The sequence below is a fragment of the Pseudonaja textilis genome, chromosome 1 (genome assembly GCF_049901715.1).
Source record: "Pseudonaja textilis isolate UNSWEBS1 chromosome 1, rPseTex1.2, whole genome shotgun sequence".
Lineage (NCBI taxonomy): Eukaryota > Metazoa > Chordata > Lepidosauria > Squamata > Elapidae > Pseudonaja > Pseudonaja textilis.
Window position 1 is genome coordinate 21263903 of NC_141990.1, and position 12829 is coordinate 21276731.

The following is a 12829-nucleotide window of genomic DNA, read 5'->3' on the forward strand; positions in this document are numbered from 1 at the left end:
AAAAATAATGGGTTCAATTGTCATCATAAGTCGAGGACTATCTGTGTACTCCAGAGAATATCCCCAATTTTTATTTACTTTAAACAGAAATGAGAACTTGTGTCTAAGGTAAATTGTCTCATCTTTAGAATAGATCCGACACATTTCAAATACTGAGTCCCACACAGTTTCTTCTTTTAATGCCTTCTTCTATAAAGATTGTTATCCAATAATGCTGTGTTCTTTTGATGTTTCTCTCCAAGCCATTGCCTTTCTGTCAAAACACAAACATGTTTTTTCAGCAAGGATGTGTGTTGTTTCTTTCTCCCACACATGTTCTACGTTTTTCTTGAACTTTTCCTTGCATAATTAAGTGTAGTTGGTGTTTCTTGTTGGATAGCATGTGTCATAAGCATTCTAATTTCCTTTTCTTGTTGGTATTCACAAGCATATTCTTTCTCTCATTTCATAGATGTTTGACTCATATTTTAAGTATTCTGTAAATCTGCATTTCAAAGGCATCTATACTACTAATTGTCATTTGAGTCATTATTCATCTTCCATTCCATATGGAAGAATTTGCCATACATGACAACTTCTGACTAGCGAAGCTCCAGTTCCAGAGCAAACAAGTTTACTCATTCTTGAAAAGCTACTCTCACTTGTTCATCCTGCTCTTTCTGTCCATGCTACAATCCCATCTATCATTCAATATGCAGCCCAGATATATATATATATATCGTCGTATCTTTTGCCCTTGTCTTCCTGGAGGCATTTTTGCTAACAGAACAGTGCTATTAGTGTAACATAATTATTTATTATTACACCATAGATGTTTATACTTTCTTGGCATTTTTCTAAAAAATTTTTTGAAAATAACTCCAGAATATATATTAAATAAAAGGAGAGATGATACATATACTAATGGACAGAAAGCAATCTCCTATTCCCCCAAATAATCAAAATCCTACCAAAATAAATGCTTTTCTGATGCAATATTGCCCTCCAAATTGAAGTTCCTCTCTCTCAAACAAACAGTAATATGGCCCTGTGTGTGTGTGTGTGTGTGTGTGTAAATGTCCATCTCTGTATATGTTCTTTGCCAAGGATTTCTCTTAGATTCTGGAAAAGTGGCTGTCCCAGTGATATCCAACAGATACCATATGGATGGTGAGTCATACATCACTTTTAGAAATTAGCACAAATTATAGAAATCTTCAATATGTCTCACTGATTTACTGTACTAAAGATTGGAAGTTTCTTGGACACATGCAGTTAGCAAGCTACGCTTAAAAAAAGCAGGCTGGCACTGCCTCCAAGTGGCAAGAAAAAACATCTAAAGGGAACCGCCAATCTTTGAGTCCCATTATTTTACAGCTGTTCCCATCAGTTGCTATTATTCATGCATCTCTTCCACTGTCCCTAAGCATTGATCATCTTTCCATATTCGAAATGCAAAGGTTATACCTATCACGTGACAATGCCTTCGTATACCATGTGACAATATGAGCACCAAAAAAAGGCAGGGTATTTGAATATTTGACACCTTATTTCTGAAAATAATAAAGGCAGGGTAGAAATAAATAAATGAATTGAAACCAAAAGGGACCAACAAACAACTGTGAAAGACTGCTGTACATTAAGTTGGTTTGATCATATAATGAAAATGGAAAGAAAAATGAAAGCAAAGACGGAAGAAGTGGCTATATGGAGGTGGTAAGATCATCAAAAAGATGTTTACAGAGATGAAATGAAAGATAAGGACGAGATAGAGTACAATAAAATATGGGATAAATTTTATCAACGGTGGGAATAAAGGATCTGAAATCAAAAGAGAATAGGGATGGCAGAATAGATGACTAAAACTGGGAAATACCATAGAAATGTATAGCTGTATAAATGTATTTAAAGTATTATTTTATGCCATAATAGACACAATAAACAACTAAACACAAGTTTTTTCCCAAATGTGCTAAACAAATAATTCCCTCAACACTGTCCAACTATTTATAATCTGCACTGTTACTATTAATCTTCCCATCACTCCTTATCACCCGCCCCTCCTACTTGTGTCGCTTGTATCCTTACGATTTATACTGTTTCCTAGTATGATTTGATTGCTTATTGTACCCTATGACTATTATGAAGTGTTGTACCTGATGATTCTTGACTCTTGACTCTTTTATGCGCACTAGAGCATTTGCACCAAGACAAATTCCTTGTGTGTCCAATCACACTTGGCCAATAAAGAATTCTGTTCTGTTCTATTCTATTTTATTGTGTATGTGTGACAACAAGGATTGTTGGGATGATTATACCATGTCCAATGTTTTTAATAATTTACTTAATAAATTTTTGTATAAAAAAAATATTTAGAGGAAAAAACAGTGTATGGAAATGGTGAAGGTGAGGATTTGCAGATAGAAAAATAAGGAGAGGGATAGTGTTTTTCATTTGATGTGTATCCCATCTTTATCATTTTTACAAATACCTCACGGTGACAAACATATCCAACATGCCTTCCTCCTCCTATTTTCCCCACAATAACCTTGGGAGGTGGGTTGGGCTCAGAGTCACCTAAATGGCTTTCATGGCTAAAGCAGGACTTTCTCCTACTTTCTAGCCTGGTGCCTTAATCACCAGACCAAACTTATCTCGGACATTCAATTTTGGTGGGGGGTTACTGTTCTTACTCTATTTCATAATGTTGTTGATTCCCAAAATAATTTGAAGAGTGGGTGTAAATGTATGAATGTAGAAGAGAAAGACTCGTGGCCTTGAGGCTTTGTCACTCATATCCTCTTCCTATTGTTCAGTGGCTTCTTCATGACACAATGAACATCATTTTTCCAGATTGTCAATAGCTGCTTCCCTGAGGCTTTAAGCTCACACTTGTTTGTCTCCACCAGTGATGACATTAGGCATCTTGTCTCCTGTCAATCGTCTCCAGTTTTTCAAACCACTGGAGCCTTCTGCAGTGATTTGTGCCTTTGTGTCCAAGGTAGCTAATTTTTTGCTTCGTTACTGTTTCCAGTGAGCAGTCAGATTCTGATCTAATCTAAAATAACATTTTAGTTGGATATTCCACATAATATTTGGAAGGGGGAATAAGAAAAAAAAGCAATTAAAAAATATTTCATTAGTATATGCCAAGTAGCCAATTATCTTATATTTTATTGTCTGTGGAAAGTTATCACTATATATTAAAAAAAACAAACGTCTGGCTGTTGAATAACGTGCTAGTGAGCAAATTTCAATGAACAAACGAGATACACATGAAATGGAGGGCAAAAAAATATTTTAATTTCATGTAATGCAAATTACATTGCCTTTAATATTATTGTTCCCAATACATTTACTTTTTTCTTCTTTCATACCAAATATTACAGTCCAATAGCAACTTAGGATTCTGGAGTCATACTTAAAGCTTTCAGAGACTGTGCACAGCACTAACAAGACGTTTTACACCCATGTTTTAAGATATAGGCAAGCAAACTGTAACTCATAAACCTCAGGCCTAGAGTAATGCTTATGAAAAATGTTATCTTCTTGTATTATTTATCTATTTACCAGGTTTTTAACCCACCTTTATTATTTTATAACAGGGGTGTCAAATTCATGTTGTCACGGTGGCATCACATGACATATTGGGACTTCCCCCCCTTTGTTAAAATGGGCGTGGACATGACCAGCGCATGATGCATCCAGCCCGCGGGCCAGGAGTTTGACAGCCCTACTTTATAAGTAATTCAAGGCAGTGAACATACCTCATTATTCTTCCTCCTCCTCTTTTCCACAAGACGTCCCCTGTGATGACCATCATGCCACACAAATGGCAGCAGACAACCTGCAATCTGATCTCTGTCAGCCTGCTGGGGTCCTGTTGAAAATGTTGGTGTCCTGCTGCTCAGAGCAACAAGAAACTAATGATCCACAGTGGGCTGCCAGGGGTAGAACGGGAAAGATATACATGGAACTCTAACAAGAATCAGCATATGGACAAATGATCCCCGTCAGAAGGTCTCCTGACATAATGTCCCAGAAAGAGTTGAAGGGGAAAGAGGTTTGGTATGCCAAGGCCCCAGTGAATTGGGAGCTGATCCTGAATCTGACCAATTTTTGCTGTTTACACAGGTCTATTACACGCTTGGTTGCTCTATAGACAGACCAATTTTAATGGCCCAGTATGTTGACTGAACCCAAGCCATTTGGTTAATTTACAGTTCAGTGCATTAAAAAAATAAGTTGATTCAGAAATGTTCTTGTGGAAAAAGCTTCCTTATGCAAAAATATGGCCAAGTGAGGAAAAGGCCGTTTAAAAATTTAACTAACATGGATATCTTGAATCAAAAATACTACTACATATTCCATGAAAGATAGAAAAAAAAATCTTACCTGTCTTTCATGGAATATGTAGTACTCCTTTCAGAGAAAATCCTACAAATTGAGACCAGGCAGGCTAGAACACATCATCTATTACAGAAAGACAAAAAACTTTTAACAGCAAAAGCCAGAGCACAGATTTCTGATGCTATGACCAAATTTATTAAAAACAGCTAAGAGAAATCAGAAACACTTGGGAATTACTGTCACCTCTTAAGTCTTTCAGGAACACCCCCCCCCTTCTTCATATCTAGCTCAAAGCTAGAAAAATGAAGCCACAAATAGGCAGCCCCTGAGTCCTTAATAAAAATCCGATCCATGTAGAAATCATCCTCCATATCTTTAGAATCGTCCATATGGCAGCATCTACAAGAAAAGGAACTAGATATTTTTAGGTCTTTATGGCTGTATCCCGAGATTTGTAGACCACTCCACGGCTCTTCAATTCCCGTATGATGCCTGCAAAAAACAAAAATATCTATTAATTTAATGGACTAGGATGAAGTACAGCTAAACCTTGCTTACCACCCACTTTCTCAGTGACCATTCAAAATTACAGTGGTGCTAAAAAAGGAGACCCATGATTGGTCCTTGAAGCTGCGGTGTTCACAGTATCCTTGGCTCAACAGTAAACAGGGCACAAATTTCTATTGCAATTGTTGGATTTTTTAGAAATGAGAAAAGATCTCCAAATCCTAGTCCTCCTGAAGAGGATCCTGTAGATCTGAGGTCCCCAACCATCGGACCCGTGGCCTGTTTGGAACCCGGCTGTGGCCCATTTGGAACTGGGCTGCATCAATAGCAGTCCAGCGCATGTGCATGGGCAGTTTGACTTGCGCAAACAGTAGGCTGGTGCTTGCACATGCTGCTCAATTTGCACAAGTAGTGGGCAGGCACACACTTGGACGCAGCTCAACTTGCATTGAGTGGTGGGCCAGTGCACACCCATACACACCTGCCAGCCCACGGCTTGCACAGCCCAGTTCCCTTCTCCACCCCTAGGCTGCCAAGCTATACAGGTTGGGGATCGCTGCTATAGATTACCTTGGGGCAGACGGCCAGTCACTGACACAGCATACACGCCAGGCTTGAAATTACCTAAGAAAACAGAAACAAATGCGAATTATGACCGCTGAGGATTGCAGCGCAAAATAATACTTTTATTTGTTTGTACCCCACATTATTTTTACAAATAATTCAAGGCAGAGAATATATCCAACACACCTTCCTCCTCCTGTTTTCCCCACAACAACCCTGGGAGGTAGGTTGGGTTATAAGAGTGTGATTGGCCCAAAGTCACCCAGCTGGCTTTTATGATTACAGCAGGATTTGAACTCAGGATCTTCTCTTAATAAATGGCTTAAATAATATAACTTTCAGGAAGGATGTCCATATCATGCGCTCACTTTCTCAGTCTAAGTTACTTTAATCAGTTGTCAGAAAGTTTTTTAAAATATTTTTCGTGTTGTTATAAAATGCACTGTATTATTTTGATACTTGTAGAGCACAGTATTGACTGAAGATAATTAACACTCTAATGTTTACATAAATGTAGACAACTGAGGATAAAAAAAATATATACCAATATTGATTACAAACTGAAATATCAATATTAATGAACATAAAATTATTTACCTATTTCATTTGGAATTGATTATTAACATTTAAAAACTGCTTCAAAATGTTCAAAGTATTTGCTGAACAGTAAAACAGAACAAATTGTGGTCATAAGCTGTTCAGCTAGCATTAAGGTTACCACTGTGTTGTTACTTAATGTTTTGGTGCATGTTGATAAGGCAAAAAGCAAAGCAAGCTTGAAAATGACAGAAATACCAGAATGTTAAAAACGAGACTATTCAATTTCTAACTTACTCCTTTTTGTGCATCTGCTAATTAACATATTTATAAACAATTGGCATTCTTAAAAGTCACATTACAAATGCTTATATTTACCATGCTGCATGATATGTGGGGAAATCAAATTCAATCAAATTTGGTTAAACTTCTATTGTGTATACATACTGTTAATTTTGCCATTGCTGTAGTTTAAGTTCTCAATTACCATAGCTATTATTGGAATTATATTTTTCTTCAAGTATTGAGCAATATTTATTCTTGCTGTTGTGACCATGTCATTAAATTACATTCCTTGTACAGAGTTAAATGTTAAATAAAGCCATAAAAAAGTTCAAAATTGAACAAGGGTGTTAAGCTTCAGATTTATGTTTAATTTAAAAACATTTCAGGATTGTTTCAGGTGTAAATACAATTCAGAGACTGAAAATAATTATATCAATTAACTAGTATCTGAATTATCCTGAGGTCCCCAGAACAAATACACATGCAAATAATGTGTCTACTATCTCTTTTTCAAATAATTTCATCACTATATTTCCCAATGGATATTTAACCTTCAAATGTTCATTTAAAACTTTTGAGCTGATAGTGCCAAGTTCAAAGAAATCAATAAGAATAACACTAGAAATGTCCCTTCAAAAATGTAACTATGAATCTCCCCAGATTTGAATTTTTCTCTCACAGCTGGAGCATATACCATGAGCTGATGCTTCACTCCTGGGCCATAATGATGTTTTGTTAACTGTTACGTTGTTGTAAAGAAATTCTTACAAGACAAAATTGCTAGCAAATTTCAGCTCCTGAAATTTTCAACTCTGCCGTCAGCATGGGAGGAACCCCTCTTGCAGAAAGCTTCTAACACTGAAAAACATCAATAAGGTGACCTACATGTTCCTGTAGACAGAAATTTCCCTTTCAGTAATCTATTACTTGTCTTTAATTTATTCATCAATTTTCTCATTTGTTTAATACAACTTAATTATATAATTAAATATAAGGTAGATGAAAACTTACTGATCCGTTGCCATTTGGAGACCCAGCTGTCCTCGGGACTCATCATTGCAATAATGCTGCAAGAAGACAAGAAAAGTCAGACAACTGAAAAAGGTCACTAAAGGGGGACAAGAAAACGAGACAAGAGTAAGCAGAAGATCCTGGATGCTGGATCAGGACCTCTGACCAATTGCCAATCCTAAGATCCTTCTTAGTTAACTGAGGAGCTACCGGAAGGAAAACTCCCAAACAAAGCAGACACAACTGTGTATTGCAGTAAGAGTTCACAACTGAATTTACAATGAGACTATCGAAGCGACAATTATTCTCTGTACCTATTGTATCTACAAATTCTTGCATAGCAGACTTGTTAAAAATTATGTGGAAGCCTTTTAGAGAAAAAAAATGGGTGCAACTGAACACCTGCAGACATGCAGGATGAGTGAACCAACCAAATATCCAGGTTTCATGGCAAACAACATCTCTTGTATCTGCTGTCTACTGTAATAAGCAAAGTAATGTTTTCTGCTGTAATCTGGAATTCTTTTGATCTTACGGAGTGATGGTTGAGTCTTCTGTAGTAGTCTGAACTCTGTCACCTGTCTGTCCTTTTGGATTCCTCGCATAGCTATACAGGGCATAATAGCTGGCTCCCTGAGAAAATCAATGGTTCTCTGACAAAGCATGTAGTAATACATGCTTTAAAAGAAGTGTGGGTGCAGTTTCCTACTTTCTCTTCCCAGTAAAGATTACAAGAAGGTATTAAGGAAGCAGCTACAAAAGATTCTGGACAAAATCAATTATTTGGAAACCCTCCTTTACGCCTAGATATCCAGATTATATGCTCTTTCCTGGATTTTTGGAGAACTACAAAATATGGTCTTCCAAAAGGTATATGAGGATGTGTAAAATGGTAGTTTGGTTTACAATAATACCGCAGTACTCGACTGCTTCAAAGCTTGTCAAATTTGATACTTGGTGCATTTTGACATGAAAATGTTGTCCCAGTAGTCATTGGTTGGTACTTGATGTGCTGCAACAGGAAAAAGGGATGGTCATGGAAAATGGACAGGAAGTCAGCATAGGAAACAGGGTCATGTGGAAAGTCATATGGTTTGTTTGACACGCGTCATTTTTAGTACTTGTCCTGCCTTGAGGAACCAATTAATGATGAGTGCTGAGGTACCACTTGTAGTTATTAAGGCATCAGGCTAGAAACAGGAGACCGAGAGTTCTAGTCCCACTCTAAGCATAAAGCCAGCTGGGTGGCCTTGGGTTAGTCACTTTGTCTCAGTCCTAGAAAGAGGCAATAGCAAACTATTTCTGCATACCTTTGCAAGAAAAGTACAGGGACGTATCCAGGAAGCCTCAGACACAATTGAATGGAAGAAAAAGAAATGGGAGTGCATTGGACTGACTGCTTATACTTATCTGGACTGATGCTTACTCAGTTTTTACTGTAAATGGCTCAGTCTTCAGGAATTATTGTTTTGCAAAAAGAGCCATCTGGTTTATTTTTTTAGGGTTTTATTCTTTTGTTATTTTACTGTACTGCTGCATTTTTTTAAATTTTATGCTGATTTTACTGCTAGTATTAATATTTAAAATATTTTTGTTTATTGTGTGAACTGCCAGAAATTGATTGCAGTGGGTTTTAATGAAATAAATAAATGTAACATTTAAGTTATACATCTTATCAAGGATTTGCTTTCTTATTGGTAACATCATGCTCCATAATGGTTGTATTAATTCAAAATCTATGTAAATAACTGCCTCTATTTAATTCTCATGAATCCAGTCACACTTTTCCTATAAGCCAAGAATGGATAACTTACAAACCACAGACACCATCACTCTTTTTAAGGTCTGAACCCTCTTCCTTCAGAGAAGATCGTGCTTCTGAAATTTGGTGACAAACTGCCAGTGCTATCATTTTTTGAATTCTTACTTTTCCCAAATAAGAAGGTGTCTAATAATATACTGTTCATTTACCGACCGACAATTGGGACCAACAACTTGGTAGTTAAATGAAGCAGTCGCTAAGTGAAACTACAACTTTGCTGAACATCTTTCTTTATCTTTCCTTACCTCTGCAGACCTGCAAAGGTCATAAGGAGGATGAGGATGGTTGCAAAGTTCTTTTTTCATCACCATTGTTAACTGTAAGGCAGTTGCTAAATGAAGACTCTCTGTTATAATAATACACAAAACACTGAATGTGAAAGATTAACTATCCCACTGAGGATTCTGCACAATTGCAAATTCAGTCACTAAATGAAGAGTATTTATTTTGCATCTGAGTTTGATTGCTAGAAACTATAGTCGAAATATAGCTTGGGGAACAGCAATTCTGCATTTTCTAGCTGCTGTATTTAAGTCACAACTAATTTAAAATTATACAAATAAGATTCAAGGGGTATTATGTTTGCAAAGGTATAGCCAGCAACAAAATGAATAATTTGCAGAATATTACTGGCACATAATCTAAAATCATTTATTTAGTAACCTTCCATTGCTGGAGAATTAAACAATACTCTGTTTAATTTTGCCTAGTAAAGACTAGATGTGTGCATCTTTTTAGCAGTCAAGGGTTTTAAATTTTGTTAAGGTGGTTGACAGCTATGAAATGGGTGGATCAGACCATGCAAATTGAAAAAACTTGGTTTCTGAGTACTTATCTTTTACATTATTACAACATCAGGTTGGAAGATCGGTAAACAAGCTTTTAAAAAATATATCAGTTGTGTATTTTTTTGAAAAGGAAAAGTTCTGCTAAAGACTATTATCTCACCAATTTATCAAATGATAATTATAACTAGTATCAGCAAAAGAATGCTGGGTTTCAGTATATATCTCACTCTCAAGACTTACCTCAAAACAACCCTGACTGTTATGTGGGAAACTGACACAAGGCTACTTACCCATCGAAAGAAGAACTGGTACAATCATAAACCATCTCACGGTTCCCCTTCATCTGGAGATAGGAGTCACAGTTGTCACAACCATCAAACTCAAACTGGTCAATAGTCTGATGAAGAAGAAAAAAGTTATAACAGAAAAATCAGAAGTACTGTTACTAAAGGGCAAGCAAATTTAAATTGGGAGCATCTCCTAAGGTTCCAAAGAATCTTTTTTTTTTTTACAATTCTTAGCTCAATAATCAAAAATACATTTGCTGCAATTAATTGCAAAAATTGCTTTCCACAAATAAACTTCATATTTATATTAAAAGCATACCTCCCAATTTCTCCTTACATTTAAATCTTCAGCATGCTTTTCCTTTGCACCCCCTTCCTGTTTTATAACTAAGTCAACAATACAATAAGTTGCCACAGAGATTTTTTCAGTACAGTTGTTACATTTGTTTCCTAACTTTCCTCTCAGATACTAATAAACAACTTCCTCCCATTTTCATTTTGAATAAACACAGTTGTTGGGAGAGACTAAAAATAATGACTAGTCAATTAGTACAACAAATAAGTAAAAATCTGAAGTCAAAGCTTTGCAAAAGTCATTGCAAAAATTTAAGTCTTTTTAAATTAAAAGAGAAAAAGATTTACTATTATAGTGGGCACATATTAAAATGGCTTTTAAAATGAAACATGATACAAAGAAATTGAAGTTGTTTCCTTCTTCACGTTTAATACTGAGACAAGCCATGCACTGAAGTTTGAGATGGACAAGAGTAAATACAACTTATAAGGATAAAAACAGCTCATGAAGGATGTGTAACAACGTTCTTAACCATGGTGGTTCTATGAAACCTCAAAAGCAAATTATGTCTGAATAGTAGTATTTAGAGTATGTCTACCACTCTTTAACATGTGGTTTATTAGATTTACATATGTCATTCAATTAGGTAGCAGCACTTAATCAACATTAGCTTGAATTGGAAAAAGCTGAACTGGTTAACACTTGGCTGGGAGACCACCAGGAAACTCCAGCATTATAGGCTAGTTTATTTTTTTTCTATAAAAAGGCAATGGCAAACCATTTCTACATTGTTGCTAAGAAAAGTTTAACATGGTGGGAGTTACCTTTATCTATTCAGATCTATGTTCAAATTGGTTGAACAAACTATGCCTTCTACATAAATAATTGCTGTATAGAACATATATTAGAGGAAGGCTTTATGAAGGCTCCCAAATACAAATGTGGCTTGTTCGGTGGAACTCAGGGTGTTTTTTAAAATCATTTCAGCTTACAATCCAATTTGTTACATATATTATCCCAAATGACAAATATCAGTAAAAACACAATTACACATATCTGCAAGTAACAAAGAGCAACCAGGGTAAAGCGATTACAAAGCTAAACACATTCAACTGTATTAAAAGTAAGCAAGCTAAAATTCTAGGAAATAATTTTAGAAAGTATTTACTGAATGGGAGAAAGGGAAGAAGAAAAAAAGAGAACTCCTGTTTGTCAACCTGTCTGAGAAACAAGGTCTGAAGTGTGGGAAGACTGCCATATATGCCCAGAAATTGCTGGAACTACCTCGGACACGTTATAGGAAGACAAAAAGACTCTAAGGAAGGATGGAAGGCAAGAGAAGAGGAAGACACAAGGTGGATGAAGTCAGTAACAGTGGCAATGGGTGTGCCATTTAATGACCAGATTTGGGACAGATCATCATGGAGAAAATCTGGGTTGTCAAAAACCACTTGATGGCACATAATCGACTGCTGGAACGGAGAGAAAAGCAACAAGAAATTCCTGGTCTGTTGGGTGGGACTGTCACCGACTATGTCACGCCAGGGACAGCCTCCTTCTCACAATCGGACATTTCAAGAGACAACACCATAGAGACAAACAAAATGTTGGACTAGGACAGGGGTCTCCAACCTTGGCAACTTTAAACCTGGAGGACTTCAACTCCCAGAATTCCCCAGCCAGCAAAGCCCAGTATTAAAACAAAGCTGGCTGGGGAATTTTGGGAGCTGAAGTCCTCCAGGCTTAAGGTTGCCAAGGTTGGAGTCCTGGACTAGGAAACCCGTCCCCGACACCACAACCATTGGACGCAGTACCATTCCAACTAGGATAAAGAAAAAGAGAGAGGAATTCCCGCTTCGCTAAACAGAAGGCACACCTTGACCAATGAGCACAGCAAGCAAGCCCTCAAGTGCCGCAGATCCTTAGGTACCGTTTCCAATGCCATGATCACCACCAACCGGCAGCATACACCTAAGGGAAGAAAGCAGATCGCCAACACACGTCACTTCCCTCGCCGAAAGGCTTTCCACTATAGTACTCTGTGCCGCTCTGGGAGTCTCCTCGTTGCATCCCTGAGAGACGCATGCGTACAACTGTGTGCAACGAACTGGCGTCATTCAGCAATGGCGCGTTGCCTGATTCGATGCTGTTTGTACGCAAGCGCCTAATTGCGCAGAAACTCCGCCTCTAGAAACCGAGCGATAGTTTTAGAGATTGTAGTCACGCGAGGTTTGGAGAAGGGAAAGGATCTTGGCGCCAAAATCGAACCTCCCCTTACAGTTATTTACGGAATAATCTAATCCTTTTTGCCTCCGGCGAGTGTACCCAAGGATTGAATTGTTCTGAAATGATATAGGACAGGTTCTCCTGCTTGAGCAGGGGGTGGACTAGAAGACCTCCAAGG

At 37.2% G+C, this 12829-nt stretch overlaps 1 protein-coding gene across 1 annotated transcript; it reads right to left on the minus strand.

The window, feature by feature from the left end:
• Positions 1-3260: 3260 nt before the first annotated feature.
• SUPT4H1 (SPT4 homolog, DSIF elongation factor subunit) lies at positions 3261-12562 on the minus strand. The gene is made up of 5 exons (XM_026708518.2): positions 12302-12562; positions 10134-10240; positions 7234-7289; positions 5407-5460; positions 3261-4821 (listed from the first exon to the last, which is right to left on the minus strand). Exons 1-5 carry the CDS (start codon positions 12368-12370, stop codon positions 4754-4756), a joined length of 354 nt encoding a protein of 117 aa, XP_026564303.1. The 5' UTR covers positions 12371-12562; the 3' UTR covers positions 3261-4753.
• Between the last annotated feature and the right edge of the window lie 267 nt (positions 12563-12829).